Source organism: Meleagris gallopavo, chromosome 9 (assembly GCF_000146605.3).
Source record: "Meleagris gallopavo isolate NT-WF06-2002-E0010 breed Aviagen turkey brand Nicholas breeding stock chromosome 9, Turkey_5.1, whole genome shotgun sequence".
NCBI classification, from domain to species: Eukaryota; Metazoa; Chordata; class Aves; order Galliformes; family Phasianidae; genus Meleagris; species Meleagris gallopavo.
Window position 1 is genome coordinate 18,465,503 of NC_015019.2, and position 17,989 is coordinate 18,483,491.

General features: G+C 41.5%; 1 protein-coding gene across 2 annotated transcripts in view; it reads left to right on the forward strand.

Annotated features, from left to right (window-relative positions):
- The first annotated feature begins 4,234 nt into the window (after positions 1-4,234).
- Positions 4,235-17,989, forward strand: part of IL1RAPL2 (interleukin 1 receptor accessory protein like 2) — a 32,620-nt gene continuing 18,865 nt past the window's right edge. The window contains exons 1-4 of one of the 2 annotated variants that reach the window (XM_019618341.2): positions 4,235-4,608; positions 5,573-5,718; positions 11,364-11,507; positions 15,471-15,641. In XM_019618341.2, coding sequence (XP_019473886.1) covers positions 4,538-4,608; positions 5,573-5,718; positions 11,364-11,507; positions 15,471-15,641 — 532 coding nt within the window. In that variant the 5' untranslated portion in view covers positions 4,235-4,537. The remainder of the gene's footprint in view (positions 4,609-5,572; positions 5,719-11,363; positions 11,508-15,470; positions 15,642-17,989) is intronic. The other variant, XM_019618342.2, reaches the window with a different exon arrangement.

The window sequence follows — 17,989 nt, forward strand, 5'->3', positions numbered from 1 at the left end:
CTGTCTTGTGAAAAAAAATATATATATATTGTAAAAAAAAAAAAAAATCACTGAAAGTTTGTTGTGGTTTGTGAACAGCTTTTGTTTTCTGTGCTGGTCAGTCATCTAGCCCTGGCATTTAAGTTTTTAGAGGGCTGAAGAACTTTTAGGTATTTTAAGCTTCATTTCTCTGATGCTTGGAGCATGATTTGTTTCAGAAAGCCTGGACTGCAGTGTTTGTCATTCTCTTTCAAAGCATATCAGACCTGCAGTAAGCACCCAGCATCATGCCTGGCTAAATTATTTTGCACATTCCCTTTCCATCCTTAATCAGAACCCCTGCCCCCACCAGGCAGCTGTTTTGCTTGAATAATTGCATTTCTGCAGAATTGTCTTTTTCAGAGGGAGAAAAAAAAAAAAAAAAGGCGTGTAGCAGAGTTCCACAAATTTATTGTGAAAATGACCAGGTGAAATATACACAATAAGATTCAGCAATGTAAGTAATTCCCATTGCCGGCAGTTGTGTGTTGTCAGCTGGGAGCTTGCAACAAGTCTGCCTGACGGGCAGAGGAGGGAACAAAGCTCAGGCTTAGCAGAGTGCTGGAACCTGCCGCTTTCCTGTCACAAGGTGACCCAGCAAAGCACGAGACCCAGTGCTGTGAACAGCAGACTTTTCTGATTCCTCCCCTTGTTTCTTAAAACATTCTTTCAGTGTTGATTCATTAGAAATTTCTCTAGTCATTTTCTCTGTTTCTCAGCAATTTATTTTATTAATTGAAATTGCAGCTGAAATGTCTATCTGATTTAAACAGAAACAGTTTATAAGTGGAAAACTTTCAGGATACTAGTCGTTCTAGGAACTCTGTGTGGTTAATTAAGTGATGCCGGGGAGAATTCTGCTTTAATAAGAATAGTCAGTAGTGGAGCTCTTCAGTGGTGCAGAATGTTGGGCCTTCCACGCAGTGAGCTGTTGGAGCTGCAGGTTGCCTGCCCATTCTTCTTGCCTCTAGCTGTGCCCCTCTGTTCTGGGAGCCAGCCCCAAAATCGGGACCTGCAACAGGCACTTTCTGTGCTCAGTGTTTCTCTCCATATTCCACAATTAGGAACGGGGGAATTTGGCTGCAGTGTTAGAATTCCACTTCTTGGGCTGCGGCGCACTGAGGCACACCCTGTCCTCTTCTAGATGGGAAATGGATGGAGTTCCCAGAAGAACACTAAGAACAGGTTGCTACTGTCACCAGCTGTATCTTAGAGAGGCCAGAGAGGGACATGCCCCTAGCTGTCCTTACAGGATCTTCTCTGAGGAGGTACAGAGCTTCTTCAAGGAGGAACCCAGGTTGCGTTTCCTGACTTTGTCCTGCTGGCTACTCATGGATGCAGAGAAAAATGATTGAGCTGCAATCCATACTCTGCTTCAGAAGTGCAGAAGAGTGGGATGTCCTCATCTGCCTGGGGATGAGAGGAGTGGTGTGGGAAAGCTGGGATTTGGGTGGGACCCGGACAAGTCATCAGACCTCCAGCTCTTTCCACCTCAGGACAGATCAGCTGGACCCAGATGATGTGTGTCATGCTGCCATTGAGAGGAAAGTAACTTGTTTCTATGAGGCAGCCGCTTCCACCTTCTTCTGCCAGGTGATGGCTGTTCTGATGGGATGGGATGGGATCATGGAATCATAGAATGGCTTGGGTTGGAAGGGACCTCAACGATCATTAAGATCCCACCCCCCACCACAGGCAGGGCCACCACCCTACGGATCTGGTACTAGACCAGGCTGCCCAGGTGATCTTGAGCACCTCCAGGGACAGAGCATCCACAACCTCTCTGGGCAGTCTGTTCCAGCACCTTACCACTCTCTCTGTGAAGGGCTTCCCTCTGACACCCAATCTAAACATTCCCTCCAAGGGATGGCATGGGATGGCATGGGGTGGCATGGGGTGGCATGGGATGGCATGGGGTGGGGAGATTTAGGTGTGACCAGTCCCAGGCTCAGAGCTGAACATACTAATTCCCTCTAACAGAGGTTGCCATTGGCCATGATAGTTTATTTTGAGGGCTTTCTCTGGTAGCAGAGCTGAGAAACAAATCTACCTGAGCACATTCAGAGCACAGAGGCTGTCACAGGAAGGGCTACTGACCCTTCGTATTGGGTTTGTTTATTATGGGAGCTGTGTACCAACAGATGTTCTAGTCATTTTTCCAGTTTGTATAGAAAACTTTATTTTTTCACAACAGGCATATTACCTCAGGATATTTGCTCTGCGAGTATAGAAGTTTTAGGTTCACCTTGGAATATTTTCATTTCCTCGGGGCTTTGTGGTGCTTTTTTAAAGTGAAAAAACTGCTGGTTTGAGAAAAAGCACACCCTGTGATATATCTTGCCTGTAACGCTTCGTGCCCGTTACAGTGTGCCAAGTAAAGGGCATACAGCATCAATGCTGATAGGCCACGTCTAGCCTTTCTTCCTTTTTCACATTGCTAAAATTGTCTTTTTCCATTAAAATCAAGCATGGACCGAGCAGCTACATGCTGGGAATCGTTAAGTGGTATTTAAATAGACAGTTATCACACCTCGGAGGCAGGCGGCACCAGGCCTCACACCTGGCATTGAGCGTGCTGGGAGACACGGCGGGGCTCCAGCTCTCCCCTCCTGCTGGGGCAGGCAGTGCTGGGCAGTGGCCTGGGAGCAGAAGGCAGGCGGCTCCAAGCTTGGCCTGCAGTGCAATGAGAGACGGGCCTGGAAGCGTCTGACACGTCACTCACTGGTGAAGTCTGAAGCTTCCTAGAGATGATGATGGGTGCCCTGGGATGCGCAGATTGCTGTGGATATCCACTCCTCCTCATCTTCTGGGTGGTTGAGCTGGCTATGTGTAATCTGTAAGCGTCAGCACGTGCTCAGTGGCCAGCTGTGGGACCCGAGATCATAGAGAATGCCAGGATAATGAAAGATTCTATGGAACGTCTTCAGGATAAACATTCTGATTTTCTTTCCATTTTTGTCTTTTGGTATTTGAGAAACGCAGACACAAGTACAGTCTTTAAACTTTTTCTTGCCGTGTCCTGATGTTTCAAAAGGACTTGTAATTTTGGCTCTTGGAAACAATGTAAAGGCATCTGATTTTCAGTGGCTGGGAATGCTGCTCTTCCTGAATAATCAGACTCTTTTGACGCATCTTAAATTGGGCACTGGAGTAATGGATAGGCAGATACAAGTAGTTGACTTAGCACAGCTCTGTGGGGGTTTAGGCAAAGATGCTTAAACACACAGCTCTGATATGCTCTGATATGCACGCAGCCAGTTATCAGTGCTGAACAAGAGGCCCTGATTAAGGCACAGAAAGTCTGGCATGTGGGACCATTAGCCCATGTTCAGCCAAGTGATGTGCTCCAGATGGGCAGCCTTCTTTGAAAAGTGTAAGCCTGTTCTTATTTGTGTGTCAGAAGAGTCTCCTGCTGGCACTAAGAATGACCGGCATGATAAAACATTCCTAAAACGCATTACTTGGATTTTCCCCATTTGATACGAGTCCTGGAAGGCTCAACAGTAGTCTCCATTGACATGAGATGAAGCCTGTGCTCCCGTGTAGAGTGGTGACACTACAGCTGCTTTTGTGACCCAAACTACCTATGCTGGGTAAAAAGAAAAAGTGGATGCAGAAGCAGCTGTATTTGCACGCTAAGAAATGGGGATGGTTGTCTTGAATTTCCTGGCTTATTTTTTTTCCTTTGTCTTCTGCAGGCAGACAACCATCTGTCCTGGCATAAACACTGCAGTCTTTGAGTAGCTAGTACAGCTAAAGCCATAGCCAGACAGAAAGCCATGTAAATGTTGAATTCTTGGAAAGAAAACGAAACTGATTAATTTCCAAGTTTTATTTTCTTCCTTTTGAAAGTATTTTTGAAGGACTGAAAGGGAGAGTTCTTTCCTGTATTACTTGAGCGGTGCTTTGAAGTTCAGTACTTTGCCAAAAGCCTGTTGGTGCTTACTGGCATGTATTACCTGGGGATGTTTAAAAGCCCTCTGAGCAGCTTTCCAAGCCTTCATTAACATTTGATTTCTATCCAAGTGAGGGAAAAATTACCACTGTCCTTTTATTGCAGGTGGGTAGGCAGCAGTGAGTAGCTTTGGTGATTTACCTGCCTTTTAGGACACACTCTCCAGTCCTTGTAGGAATTCCAGGAGTCTGACAAAGTCATCTTTTTTCTTTTTTTTTTTTTCTTAATAACCAATTTGACAACTCTGTAGATTGTCACAATTTCCATACCCTCTCATTGCTCACGTAGTGTCTTTCTGGGAAAAATGAAATGAAGCATAACCTCAAAGTTTCCTTTCACAGCAATTTCCTCCTAGCTGCAAATCCACATTGATGTTTTTCCTACATTTTACAGTTGCACACTTTCCCCCCTCCAGTTTTAGGTGGAGAGATTCAACAAGTGCTGGGTTTTCTCACAGAGCAGCTGTGTCAATGCATCTAACCATCTCTCTTCTTGTGGTCCTCAGGCAACCCACTGACTGTGGCCTGCAAAGCTTTCTTTGGGTTCAGTGGTGAATCTGGCCCCATGATCTACTGGATGAAAGGGGAAAAATTCATAGAAGAATTAGAAGGTCACATTAGAGAAGGTGAAATCAGGTACTTTTTGGAGTGTTTAGTTTTAGAAATGTGGTATGTCCCAAAAGCCTGTTTGTGGTTTGTTTTCAGAACATGTTTTTAATTGGAACTGGAAACAGTTCTGCATCTAAAGACTGATAAATGACTTGGAGGCAGGGCAGCGTGAGACACACTCTCTCCAGCAAATAAACTTTTAAGACATAAGAGCTACCTAGATGCCTGAAAATCTGTCACCACATTCCCCTGACAGTAGCTGAAACATCTCTTGTTAAAACCCAAAACAACTTTGGTTTATCATAGAGAATTTTGGTGTCTGTTGCTATTAATGAAAAGTGTGAAGGTCTCCAGAAGAGGCAATTTCCATCCAGCTCAAGCAGCACGCTGGTTAATTACCTGTTTTCCCTTGTGCCTCCCACCTGTCTCTGGAGAAAAGATTTCATTTTGGTAAATAGAATAAAACTAAATTAAATAAAAATGAAATAGTTTTATCTGTAAAGCCACGTTAGACTGCCAGCAGAGCTATGTGCAAGATTGAGTTCACAGGCTTCGGACTGCGAGGGCATCATGCATGCTATGTTTATCCCCTGCTGTATTTTGCAGCAGAATACTAACAGGATCTAATAAGTCTGGCAGATTATACATGACGTTACATTTCCTTGTTCAAAGGACCAGTCACTTTCTTGAGCAACTGATAAGAAAGCTTTCACAAAAAGAAGGGCGTTTTATTTTTAGACTTATGCCGTCATCAGGAAAAACTTGCATTTATGTTGCATTATTTGTCGTGTTCATGTTAGAACAATGACATGGAAAGACTGTACCTCTGACCTCACTACAGCTTTCTTTTTCCTTTGTTGAGATTTTGTTTGTTCCCTCTGTCTTTTCAATGGCGCAGAGTTCTTGTTCTTGATACTGTCACCTTTAAAAGTTAGGATCTACACCAAAAAAAAAAGAGGAAAATTCCAGAAGGTTGCATCTTGCCTTTCAGACTCCTCAGAGAACATCTTGGAGAAAAAGAAGTTGAATTGACATTGATCTTTGATGCTGTAGAGGAGGCAGATCTGGCTAACTATACGTGTCATGTGGAAAACAGAAACGGACGGAAACATGCCAGCATTCTTCTGCGCAAGAAAGGTAATGCCCTTAATGGTATTAGCCACACTCCTTGCCCCGGCAGCCACGGGTCAGCCAGCAGTAAAGGGCCTGCAAATCTGGCTGAGACAAGCTATGCTCTGTGCTTGCTGGAGCTGAAGTGTTATGGATTATATACACATATAGATGTGTTATGGCTTCAGTTTACTATTTGTGGGGGAAAAAGTCACAAACGATTCTTTGGTCACTAGCGAATCGGCCTCACAGTTGATGCACTTGCCTGGGACACAGTTACCTGTAAAGCCCTACAAAATTTGGTATGTGTTTTGGGCTAAACAATTCATGAAGCTCACCAAGAGTAGAGAGATTAGAGCAGAGATAAGTGTGTTAATAGACAGAGTTAAAATGTGTATTTCTTAAATTAGGTACCTCAGAACAAGGCCAGATGTTCTCATACTTTCCCACTTCCTAGCTGTGTTTAAACTGAAATCTTTAAATAATTGCCATACATTTTGATTTATAAATGCAAAGAGGAATGAAGACTTCGCAGTGGGAGCTATAGATGGATGGAGAATTATCACTTCTTTTTATGTTACCTTTCTTGAGATTGTGCCTAGAATTGGGACTACTACTGGCAATTTGTCTGCAGCAGAACAGGAACCCTTTGAGTTTGAATGCTCCAAACTACAAGGTGCCACTGTTCTCTTCCGTTTGTAGTCATTCTCATAAGGCGTGTAACAGCATCTCAATACAATTATTACCTGCTTAGTTCAGTTACTCTTCTAACTGTTAGTACAGTGACATTTGAATTTGTTTGTGATCTCTTTAAGGCAGGGTGAGTACAAAGGCTGTTTAGAGAGCAAAGAAATGTTGCATGTTAGTGTCAGTTAAAAAAAGCAGTGCTCTCCATCATCACCCTAGCAGGGATATCTGCACAGATATCCCTTTTTCAAGAAGATTTAAATAGACCATTGGTATCTGAGCATGCTGCAGGTTGAACTTAGGGTTAGAGGCTACCATGGCACTAATAACTAAGAGCCAGGTGGCTGAATAGGAAGACCAGCCAAGGTATCTCTGGGTGGGGCTGTGACCAGGTCCACCAGCACCTTGGTTCTGGAAGACAACTCTAGCCACTAGGTTCACCTAGAGCCATGCTGAATGCTAAGTGCTGTGCTTCATGGCTATAATTTATGCCTTCAGATAATTTGTATAAAATAAACCATGAGGAAGAAGTGGTATAGGTTCAAAAAAGGGCTAGTGGGAAGAAGAAATTTTGGAGTCAATGTCCTATTTTTACTATTCTTTCCTGTGACCCACAGGTTGTATGTATGAAAGTACATTATTGAGTCCTGACAAAATTGGATCAATTCTGCTTAAACAGTTTCCTGTTCATGCGAGTTTATGCCCTAACAGAAAGAAGAATATGACATACAATCATCAAATCATAGGGGTTGGAAGAGACCTCTGAAGCTCCCCCAGCCTAACCCTATACTAAAGCAGCTCCCTCCAGCAGTCGCCCAGAAAGCATGCAGGCAGGTTTTTAACTCCACTCTTCCACTGCCTCTCTCTGGCTGTGCTTTATGCTAAGGATAGAAATACATAAGCTGCAAAACTATTCAGAAAAACAGGGGCCTGCTGCTGTGATGCAGGACGCACACAAATGTTTATTCAACATCTCAATTGACGGAATGTCACAACTTTAATTAAGGAAACTGGTCATCATGATGAAGGATTAGTCTCGTTAGCGCAAAAAGCGTTCTACTTTCCCATCCATTGAACCTAATAAATATACAACTGATATCTTTGTTGACACTGTTAAATGTTCAGATGTGTTGCATATATTAGAATAACAAGCTGGGTTTATTTATAACAAGAAAATGCAGACATTTCAGACTTCTGCTGAAATTATGGAAGAAGCACTGCTGAATACTGAATTTGGAGGTGGACAGAATCACTTCTCAGCTGCTATTTCATTTCTCTATTCCCCTCAGGCATTTTAAGTGGTTTGTTTTGAAGCTATTAAAGTGTCATTTAAAATATCCCCAGTATTTTCACTTTGTGCTTTGACTACATATCCTGTTGTCATGGCTTTATTAAATTCTTACTAGCACTTGACCAAACTTTTCTCTTTTGCACTTTGATATAATACTTCTTATTCTAGCTTTCTCCTGCTTGGATTTGGTTGTAGAGTATTCATAAGCTAGGCAGTACTACATTATTACTCACCTGTGACAAGAGTTATGTCAGGTCTGGCAGAAGGCTGTTCACCAGTACCCTGTATGTGTGTCAGAGGATCATGGATTCCTATTATAACATGCTGCAGTTTTTCAGAAGCTGGGAACAACACTTGGGAACAACAAGAGAGAAGCACAGATCTCTCTTTCAGAGAAACACACCTCCCTCCAAAGTCCTACCTGCTTAGGGCTGCCTTATCCCTGTTCAACAGGAGGTGCTTGTAGCTCGGTTTTGTCTCCAGCTTGCCACAGTACTACAGGTTTTATCAGTTCTAAGGAGTGACTGCAGCACATCAGGTGTACCCAAGATGGCATTGGCCATGAGTACTGCTAAATTAGGAAAAAAAAACAAAAACTAAAAACAGGGATAAAAGCCAGAAAGTCAGATCCAAGTTAAAGCTCTAGTGTAAGTTTCTAGAGTTCTTCAAGGAAGAAAAAGGAATTGCACAAATATTCAAGGTACAAATGTTGAAGTCTTTTGCTACACTAGTGGGACAGACCTCACAAATGCTTTCTTAGAATACAGGAGTGCCTTCTGTACACCATTAGTGTTTTGGTAACCTCACAGCATGTATCACCACTTCAGATTTTCATTTTTGACTGAAAAAAGAACCAAATCCAGCATCAGACCCCTAGACAGAATTAGGCATGCTGCTGAGACCTGAATACCACTTTCTGTTACTACATTCTTCTTCACTGACTGCATTTGAGACCACATTGTTCTTCACTTTCAACTAGCTCAAGTATAAATTCTAGGCAGTCCTGGCTTTGGTGATTTTTTTCCCCGTGCTTAAATTACCTGGAGTAATAGTATACACTCCCTTAATCCTTAGATGTGGAAATAGCTTGGGATTCCCTTCAAATTAATTTGAAAACCATCCACTGTTTTCCTAAGTCACAATGCACTATAGAATAACTGTCTTGGAAAGAGAATAAGTTATCAGGAAATACAGTATAAAATCAAGCAGCACTCCTGAAAGAAGCTGTGAATTCAGGTAAAAGTAAATATTACAGCTGTGTTGGCTCAGCTTTTATTTTCTAGGAGACCGCCTTTGTTCAAGATGTACAGGAAACAAGTGAGTGCTCTTTTTATACTGATGCAGTATTAAATGATGAAGGACCATCTGAAGTGTCTTGGTCTCAAGTCACTCATGAGGTGTATTAAAGATTCAAAGTATTTTAAAGATTATAATCCGCTGCATCATAGGCTGTGCCTGGGTCTTTCTATATTATTTTACATTAGAACCTTCCTGAATATTATTATTCACTAGGTTTCAGTCACTGTTAGAGCATAAGTCCAGCTTCTATTACTTTCCTGGTATTGTGTTTACTCGACTGCCTTTCCCACCAATCTCAGTGAGGATAACTTGAGGGAGAAAGCATAAATCAGGGGCAAAGAGTAAGAGCTGGAGTAGATAAGAAAACTGAGCATTTGGGGTTTCCTCCATTACCTCTACCTTGGAATGCTGATAAGGAGACCAAAAGGTAAGTTTGGAGCCTAGGAGAGATAAAGGAGATGCAAAAGCAGATTGATTTGCGTTTTGAGCTGCAGCTTGTGTTTTTGCTCAGTATCCTGCCCTCACCCTGGCACATGAATGCAAGTCTGTGCTGCATGTGATCTTCAGGACACAGTATGGCCGAGCTTTTCTGGTGCTGTAGGCAGGCCACTGCCATCGATGGGCTGTTTATTCAGTTCTCTACCTATGCAACGGCTTCAGATAGTGTTGAAACAAGCAAGTAAAACCAAAAAGAGACTGACATTCTGCAGCATAAGGTGCTGGAGGATTTGTCAGGTGCTTTCCTGCAGGCATTCATTGTCCAGCAACTGGGATACAGCTGCAGTATGGATCAGAGAATACAAGAGGCTTAGTATGGGCACTTTATTCTGTAAGGTAGCACACATCAACTTCAGTTATCAGAACTGAATGGCCTTCAGCATTTTCTCTCCTTCCAAGCTGGCAGTTTTGCTATCATCCCAATTTCCTGGTAGAAAAGTTTCAGTACAATAAGAAAGATATTTTTTTTTTCACTGAAAAGTAATTTTAACCAACTCTTTTCACCATTTGACCAGATTTATCCCCAGAGCACATGCCAACTTTATTTTGCAGTGTAATAAAAGTCCCAGAAATTCCCTGTTCTCAGAGAGATTAAATAGCTATTATAATAGGCTTCTTCCATCTATTAGTTCAGGACTTCTCACCAGACATCAGAGATACTGCAGACTGGGAATAACTTGTCATCTGATGTTAATTATTGAAATACAAGGCATGGTAAGGCTAGACGAACCCCAAAAGATACCCAATTAATTTGCTTTCTATCTTGAAAATGACACGAATGACATACCAATAATTTCTTCTGACGTATGTTTTAGAAGCTTAAAGATCACAAAACCTTTTTCTCTCCCGCATTTCAGGATCTTCCTATTGTATTTATAGCAGCATATCTTTGTATTGTATTTATCACAATATATCTTCATGTCATCTTATCTGAACTGATACAGATTGTTGGGGGTAGCTATTGTCAAGTTTCTGTCTTTTGTCATTTATGGTGATGTAATATGCCAAGAGGTGGCATGAGCAATATTGCATTCTGAAGATATTTCAGGCTAAGGAACAGTACTATTAAATCTAGCATCTTATGTCAGGTAAAGCACTGGACTCAAGGTTTTTTATCTTGTTGTGGCGTTGGCTTGCTAAATGACATTGGACATGCTGCTTCGCTTTTCCATGCCTGTTTCCTCAGCTATAAAAGATGGATAATTGCATTTCAATGAATTTGTGAAGTACTTTGAGATAGCCTGCTTGTGATGTTTTCCTAACAGAAGTATCCCAGTCAGAAATCTGGGCTAGTACTAGTTTCCATTACAGTATAATGTATACTAAGCAATCATGTAAGAACTCCGTTAGAAGCTGTCACAATTCAAAGTGGCTCTTAGCAGCCTGATGTGTGCTTTCAGCTTCTCACATTATTTTGGGCATTCTAGATGCTGAATTCATCTACCAGTGACTCAGCTGAAGCTTTGGCTTAGCAACATACATCAGTTCATCCACTGGCACCGCAGCTATAAAGCTCAAGTTAATGTTATTTGGAGAGCTGGGATCCCAAATGGGGTACAACATGCCTAGTAAATCTATTCTCACATGCAGCATACAACATTTGATGCTCTCCAACGAAGTGGAAGTTTCAAACAAGTTCATTAAAGGTCAATTAATCCTCGGTATAAAATCACTGCCTACTTCCCTTCTAGAATTATCACTATAGCCTCAAATGCATTCTGTCTGGAACTTCAGACAGACAGTAGAATGATTAAAGTTAAATAATAGGCTATGAACAAAAATAAGACACCCTTAATGTTACAGTGGTTATAACGGGAAGTTGTGCAATTCCATGTGGATTACAGCAATTAGAGCTTCGAAAGAGCATAACCTTTCTGTCTTTCCTTACTAATTTTAGATTTGATCTACAAAATAGAGCTTGCTGGAGGATTGGGAGCCATCCTTCTTCTGCTTATTTTGCTTGTCACCATCTATAAGTGCTACAACATAGAGTTAATGCTGTTCTACAGACAAAACTTTGGAGGAGATGAAGCAGCAGATGGTAAGAAGTTGCTTATGCATACAATGGAATATTTACAATGGAAATATTTCAGAGGTCCAAACTGATGAAATTTCTAGTTTAAGTTCAAACTACTAAGCACTCAACAGTGTAAATCTCTAACACTTTCTCGCTAAGCCTGCTGAAGTCAATGAATCTGTTCATTGAAGTGTCACAGGTCTATTCCGTATGAAGAGGAATAGGAAGAATTCTTCAGGACTGTATAATAGAGGTGTGAATTTTTGAACTGATCGCTCAGGAAAACTCTGTGTTTGCATGTCCCAGTGCCCAGCATCTCTTCTTTTGATATCTGTACTGTATGTTGACAGTAAATTCACCAGGTATCTTCCACTAAGCTTTTCTATTAAATTGTTGTCAGCCTGTTAACTAACTCTAGGAGTTAGTGAGAGTCAATTGTTATAGAAATTAACTAGTTACCTCTGTTAATTGAGAATATGAGACTTAATGGAAAAGCACAGCTGCACAGCTTGCCTGTAGAGTATGCTTAAGAATAGCATAGGGTGTTTTGTAGTACTTCCTCCCTCCATCCCCCACTTCAGTAGGCATGTGGTTTGTTTAATGCTTAAAGCTAAAGCTGTTTTTCAAATTGAAGCTTTAATTCCTCTGAATACAGAACACTCCCTGCTCCTGTGAAGCTTGAATAAGCATTGGTGAACTCAGTCCAAGTGCTTTAAATCATATCGTCGTATTCTTAGTGTTTATAATATGCACATTGATTGTATATTAATTATGTATTAAAAATAGTACCTGCTGAAGATCTCAGGTGTAGTGATCAACTAAAGCTAGTTCTCATAGCCTACTGCAGCACTTACAAGTCACGTAGGCAGTCTGTAATGGTATCTTCAGAAACGATAACATATTTGAAAAAGGAGCAGAAATCACATTACTCCCATTGTGCAAAAACAATGTGCGTTTGCAAAGGCCTTTTGCTTTCTGCAGCTAGCATCACCACTATCAAAATAATGAAGCTTTCTGTTAAGCACTGGGTAGATAAGCTGTGAAAAAGTTGGCTACAATGAAATCCATAGGAGTGTTGGAGAATGGGTGGAATGACATCCACATGGGTGGATTATAGAATGTGGTATGATAAATAGCAGGAACAGGGGTCAGGAAACTTCCTTTCTCAATCTTTGTGTCAGTGGGAAAACCTTAAATTGTTGGTTTTTTTTCATACTATACAATAGAGGGAAATATTTATATTGATACAGAGGAGAAAGCAAGGAGTAAGATTATACAGTTTTAGAGGTAACTTGTATGTAATACCTTGGGATTATACCAACTTGATTTCCCTGTTTGACACCAACCAAAAATGACCCAAAGCAGTCATTTTTCTAGAATACTTTCCTCCAGAATACTTTCATTCCATTTGGTCCCTTTTTTCCAATGTTAAGCTGACACATTTTTGTTAGTGTAGCTTTTTTTCTTCTGTTACTTTTTAATTTATGAAACATTGCTATTTTTTATTTGTTTAGACCAACACCTTGATATTTAGAGGATTCTGTGTGCATGTTAGTTCTGAGATCGATCTCTTGCTTTTCGAGTGTATCATTTTAGAACTATTGCAGCCGTGTTTCTCATTCTGATCCTGCAGTACGAAAGATGAAGGCAGAACCCTACTGAAGTCAAGGCGTGTATAAGGGTGTTTCAGTGTTTCATTCTACTTCTTTTCGCTACAGAGTAAGCCTACAGAGGTTCTGTGAACAATCAGCTGTGTAGGTGCAATTGCATATATCCCATTTATATGTGTATTTCTTTAAAATAAAAGATATGAAACCTAACAGATTTGTTAATCCTATTTCTAAAAATAGCCATGTAGGCTATGCTGGATGCATTTACTTCCTGTGTTGTACATAGCTTTGATTTTTAAACAAAATGTTCTGGCAATAGTGAAGATTAAGGGAAGCCATTTAGAAAACAACCCCAACAACACTGCTTCCAAAGCACACAGAGGAAGCAGTGGGCAAGCATAGGTCCTTCTGCTAAAATCCAGTGTATGGAAGCTTGTGAAGAGGGAGCCAAGGCTGCAGATATATAACATAAGCATATGGGCTCGCAGGAGGCCCAGGGGAACTCCTCTTGCTTGTTTGCATTGTGCATAGAGGAGACTGGAGTGAGTGCTCCCACGCAGCTGGAAGGAGCAGGACTCAGCTCAGAGTCTGCACGCACATCATTCCCAGTCCATGCCTTCCTGTCTGCGTGTGCAGAGTTTCCATGCTGCTTTGTAACCAAGCACATCAGTGCTCCAGGGTTTGCTTTGCTGCCTTGCAGAGCTTTCAAATATTTTCAGGGATGTTTGCCCCCTGTATCTTGTGGTCGCTGGCTTTTCTTAAAAGCTTTCAACAAGTTTCATTATGGACAGGATAGCATGTTTTGGACAGGTCTCCAAAGCTGACTGGCCTTTTTTTGTTTGCTGTTTATTCTTCTGTCATCTTTCCTTCAGAAATTACTATTTTTGTAAACTGTTGATTTCAGAGAAATATGAGCAAGCCAGGTGGACCTCCTCCCATACAGCTACAGTGGCACTAGGCAAATTGCCTTTTACAGACATACAGTTATTCACATGCTTAGTCTGTAGCTCTGACCCTCATGAGTCTGGCTTTGTGTCAACAATCATAAGAAAGAACCATCATTTTAAAGTCATCAAATATTTTGCATTATGATTAGCTGTTTTTTGTTTTTATTGGAAAATGTTGGTGAGTTTTAACTGCTTTCATTATCTTTGATGTGCACAATTCTTTACAGATAATTGGTGCTCAGCAATCCTCCATTTATTCAGTTTTGTCCTCACAACATTAACTATTTGATTTTTCATTTTCTGTAAGTAATGGCAGCTGTGCTCTTTGCCCAAGACTGAATTGCTCCAGGTTGACTTTCAGTGCACTATTTTCCATTACCGCAGGGGAGTAACAAAGGCAAATGTTGCTAAGACAGTCTGATCCCAAGCTCAGTAATGGTGCCACTTCTGTTCTCGGTACACTTGGCCAAGCTCTCATCTCTGTGTGTCAGATGCAGAGAGCTGAAGACTACCGCAGTGCTCTGCAGGAGGAAGTAATTATGTTGTCCCTTCTAGCCAAACCTCTGTGTCGCAGCCTTGCTGTGCTTGCAAGGCATTGCTCGGGGTCCCTTTTATCACCCACTGCCTGCCTCCACCTTTTGATGAAGCAGCAAAGCTTTCCCTGCACCCCAAAGCTGCAGGTACCACAGTGCAGGAGCAATCCCTTCCTGCTCCTGGAGTTATAGGTTGGTAGTGCTTGACACTGTTTTCTGCATAGTCAGTATTCACTTAAGTCATGCATTTCTTACATTTACTTGTAGAAGAAAGTTCTCCCTCAAGAGCTCAGAACTTTCCCATAATCATAGCACTTAGGATTTAAAAGAGAAAATTCCATGTAGGTTTGGGTGCCACAACATAAGAAAGACATAAAACTTATAGAGCATCCAGAGGAGGGACTGACTGGGAAGGGTCTGGAGGGCAAGAGGTGTGAGGAGCAGCTGAGGCCCCTGGGTTTGTTGGGCCCAGAGCAGAGGAGCTGAGGGGAGGCATCATGGCGGCTACAGCTCCTCACAGGGAGTGGAGGGCAGCACTGAGCTCTGCTCCGTGTGACAGCGACAGGGCCCAAGGGAATGGCATGGAGCTGTGTCAGGGGAGGGCTGGGTGGGGGCAAGGGACAGGTTCTGCACCAGAGGGTTGTGCACATGGAGCAGCTCACCAGAGCTGCCAGAGCTCAGGGAGCCCTGGGACACTGCTCTCAGCAGTAGGGTTTGGGTTTGAGTAGGTGCTCTGTGGGGACAGGGGCTGGGCTCGGCTTGTGTGTCTCTTCCAACGCAGGATATTCTGTGATTCTACGATCATTAATAGGAATAATGCAATTTTCTAGAACTGCTGCATGCTTTTTGTAGCATTCTTGCAAACAGCAGGCTGAATGTGAGTTTGTTTCCTTGCAGATAACAAGGAATATGATGCGTATCTTTCATACACCAAAGTGGATCCTGATGCACTGGATTGTGATAATAATGAAGAGGAGCAGTTTGCACTAGAAATTCTGCCGGATGTTCTAGAAAAGCACTATGGATATAAGCTCTTCATTCCAGATAGGGACCTGATCCCTAGTGGAAGTAAGTATTTCTGACCTTCAAGTTTTAATTTAATTTCTGATGCGTTACAAAGGCCTGGTCTGTAATGAGTGCTTGATACAGAAAACTTCTCTCTGTGAAGCAGTTGTAAGGAGTGGATAAGTCTCCCTGCTGCTACAGATTTGAACTCTAGGTTAGAGGCAGTTCCTGCACCATTGAAACCAGAGGGAGCTGTTATTGATTTCAGTGGAGGCAGAAGCCAGACCTTTCTACAGAGGAATTTGCAGTGCTGCAAGCAATGCTGTAATCTAAAATTTCCGTCAGACTCAGTCACCTAAAAGTGCAACTCCCCAGAAAGATTTTGTAGTCACTGTTTAATCATTGAAAATTGATTTATTTTTTTTGCAGTAATTTCTTTTTTGTCTGACTTTTTTCCCTTACTTTGAAGTCTCATAAATAGCTATATTAATTTTCCCATTAATGCCATACATACAGTTTTTCATTAAAGTTTTGACCAAATGTTGCATTTCTGAGCAGGATTGTTATTGTGTAGTACTGATTCTTCAGACAACTCTGTACTGTCCTGCAACCTGATGCCATCTTCCACTCTGACAGTGTAATACAGATGTCCATTTCAAATCAGTTTCACTGCCATGTCTGAACATTCAGTGGCATCCTTAACTTAATCAACACTTAATGCCTTCTTAGCTGCGTTTATAGCATCTCATCTTCCTGATTCATTTTTGGATAAATCAAAAGACCGTGAGTTGTATGCACTATGTTGATGAATGCATAGTAGGTTTGTTTTAGTATCTATTTATTCCTCTGAAATACTGAAATTCTACCCATCCCTTTCCTTATTTTATTGTTTTAACTAATTCTGTCTGAAAATCATTTCAATGAAAAATGCTACAAGAGAGTTCTTCTCTCTGCATGTACTACTGGATAGGAAATATGCACAAGAGAACAAAGCAGTGACAGTGCTGGAGCAGATGTCCCCAAACATGAAACAGCTAGAACACGACTACTTTAGCAGCCTGCCTGCCGAAGACTTGAAACTGCTGCCAAACCCCAGTGCCTGCCCTAGAAGTTTCTTCTCTGTTTGAGGGAACTGGAAGCAGATTTCTGACTCCAGTCCCACTGGGAGAAGTCAGAGCCTAGTCTGTGGTCAGGCAAAGTCCCCTGCAGGGGCGTGAACTGACCTTGTGCTTTTGCAGCTCTTAGGCTAGAGCTGCTTCTTATGTTCCTTTTGCTCTGTGAGGAAAGTCATGCCCTGCAAAGTATGAGTTTTACTCCATTAGTCCCCAGAAACAAAAGACAGGTTATAGAAAAAGTAGCCTTTTTATTTAAGGCAGCCCAAGCAAGTGATACTGAGTTATTAGGTAATTAGGGAAAAATACGTCTTTTTGTGTTAAAAATCACAGAACTATAGTAAATGGTTGGTTTATATCCAGCAACAAAGCAGAGTTTATATATTGCAATTATACAAGTGTATTAAGCAGTTTAAATCTGGTCTTTCAGTGATAACTGTAATGAAGCACAGATTCATCTGAAATGAGGTTCATCTTTCCAGTTGCCATACTATTCAGCATGATATTCTATTCTTGTCTATTTTTGTCAGTCAGACATTCAGCAAATACTTGTCATCACTTTGGGTCTTCATTAACACTCTCCTGAAAATGTAGGATACCTGAAAATGTCAAATCTCATTTATGAGCATTCACAGACTTAATACTTCTTTTTTCCTCTCAAACTCACTTCTCCAGCGTTATGAAGGGGCCTGACACCAGCATGTGAAGCTTCAAGTGTACTTAATCACACATAATGGCAATGCAGAATAAAATGTGGATCTGAAATAAGTGTGATTTGCATGCCTTGGCTTTGAAAAAGATGTGGGGGTGACATTTTATTTTGAGAGGTGCTGGAGAAGGATGGAAGAGTCGGACTCAGTTATTTGTAAGCTCTCTGTGTGCCTGGGAGAAGTGGAACGTGGCTGTTTCTGTGTTCTATGCAATGCTCACCAGTGTTACAAGGGCTTGGAGTGTATAGCGAAGAGATCAGGCATCATGGGATGGCATTGACCTCCCAGAAATTTTAGAGCTGAACATAACATATTCAGATGTGACAAAATATGTGGCACTTCAGGACAGGTTTGTATAGAATGAAGTTTTGATCATAGTTATCTTTTTGATTTTAGGAAATATTTCTTGTCTCATGCATTGCATTTCATTGTCTTTTAGTGTAAATGACTTTGTGTGATGTTATATTTTTCCACTCTCCGCCCTGATACTTCCTTATGTACCTTTTCTGAATACTTAAATGTGTGATTCCAGCAAATCAGATGTGTTTTATAAGACGGGTTGTTTTGGATAATCTCTGCAATGTTAAGG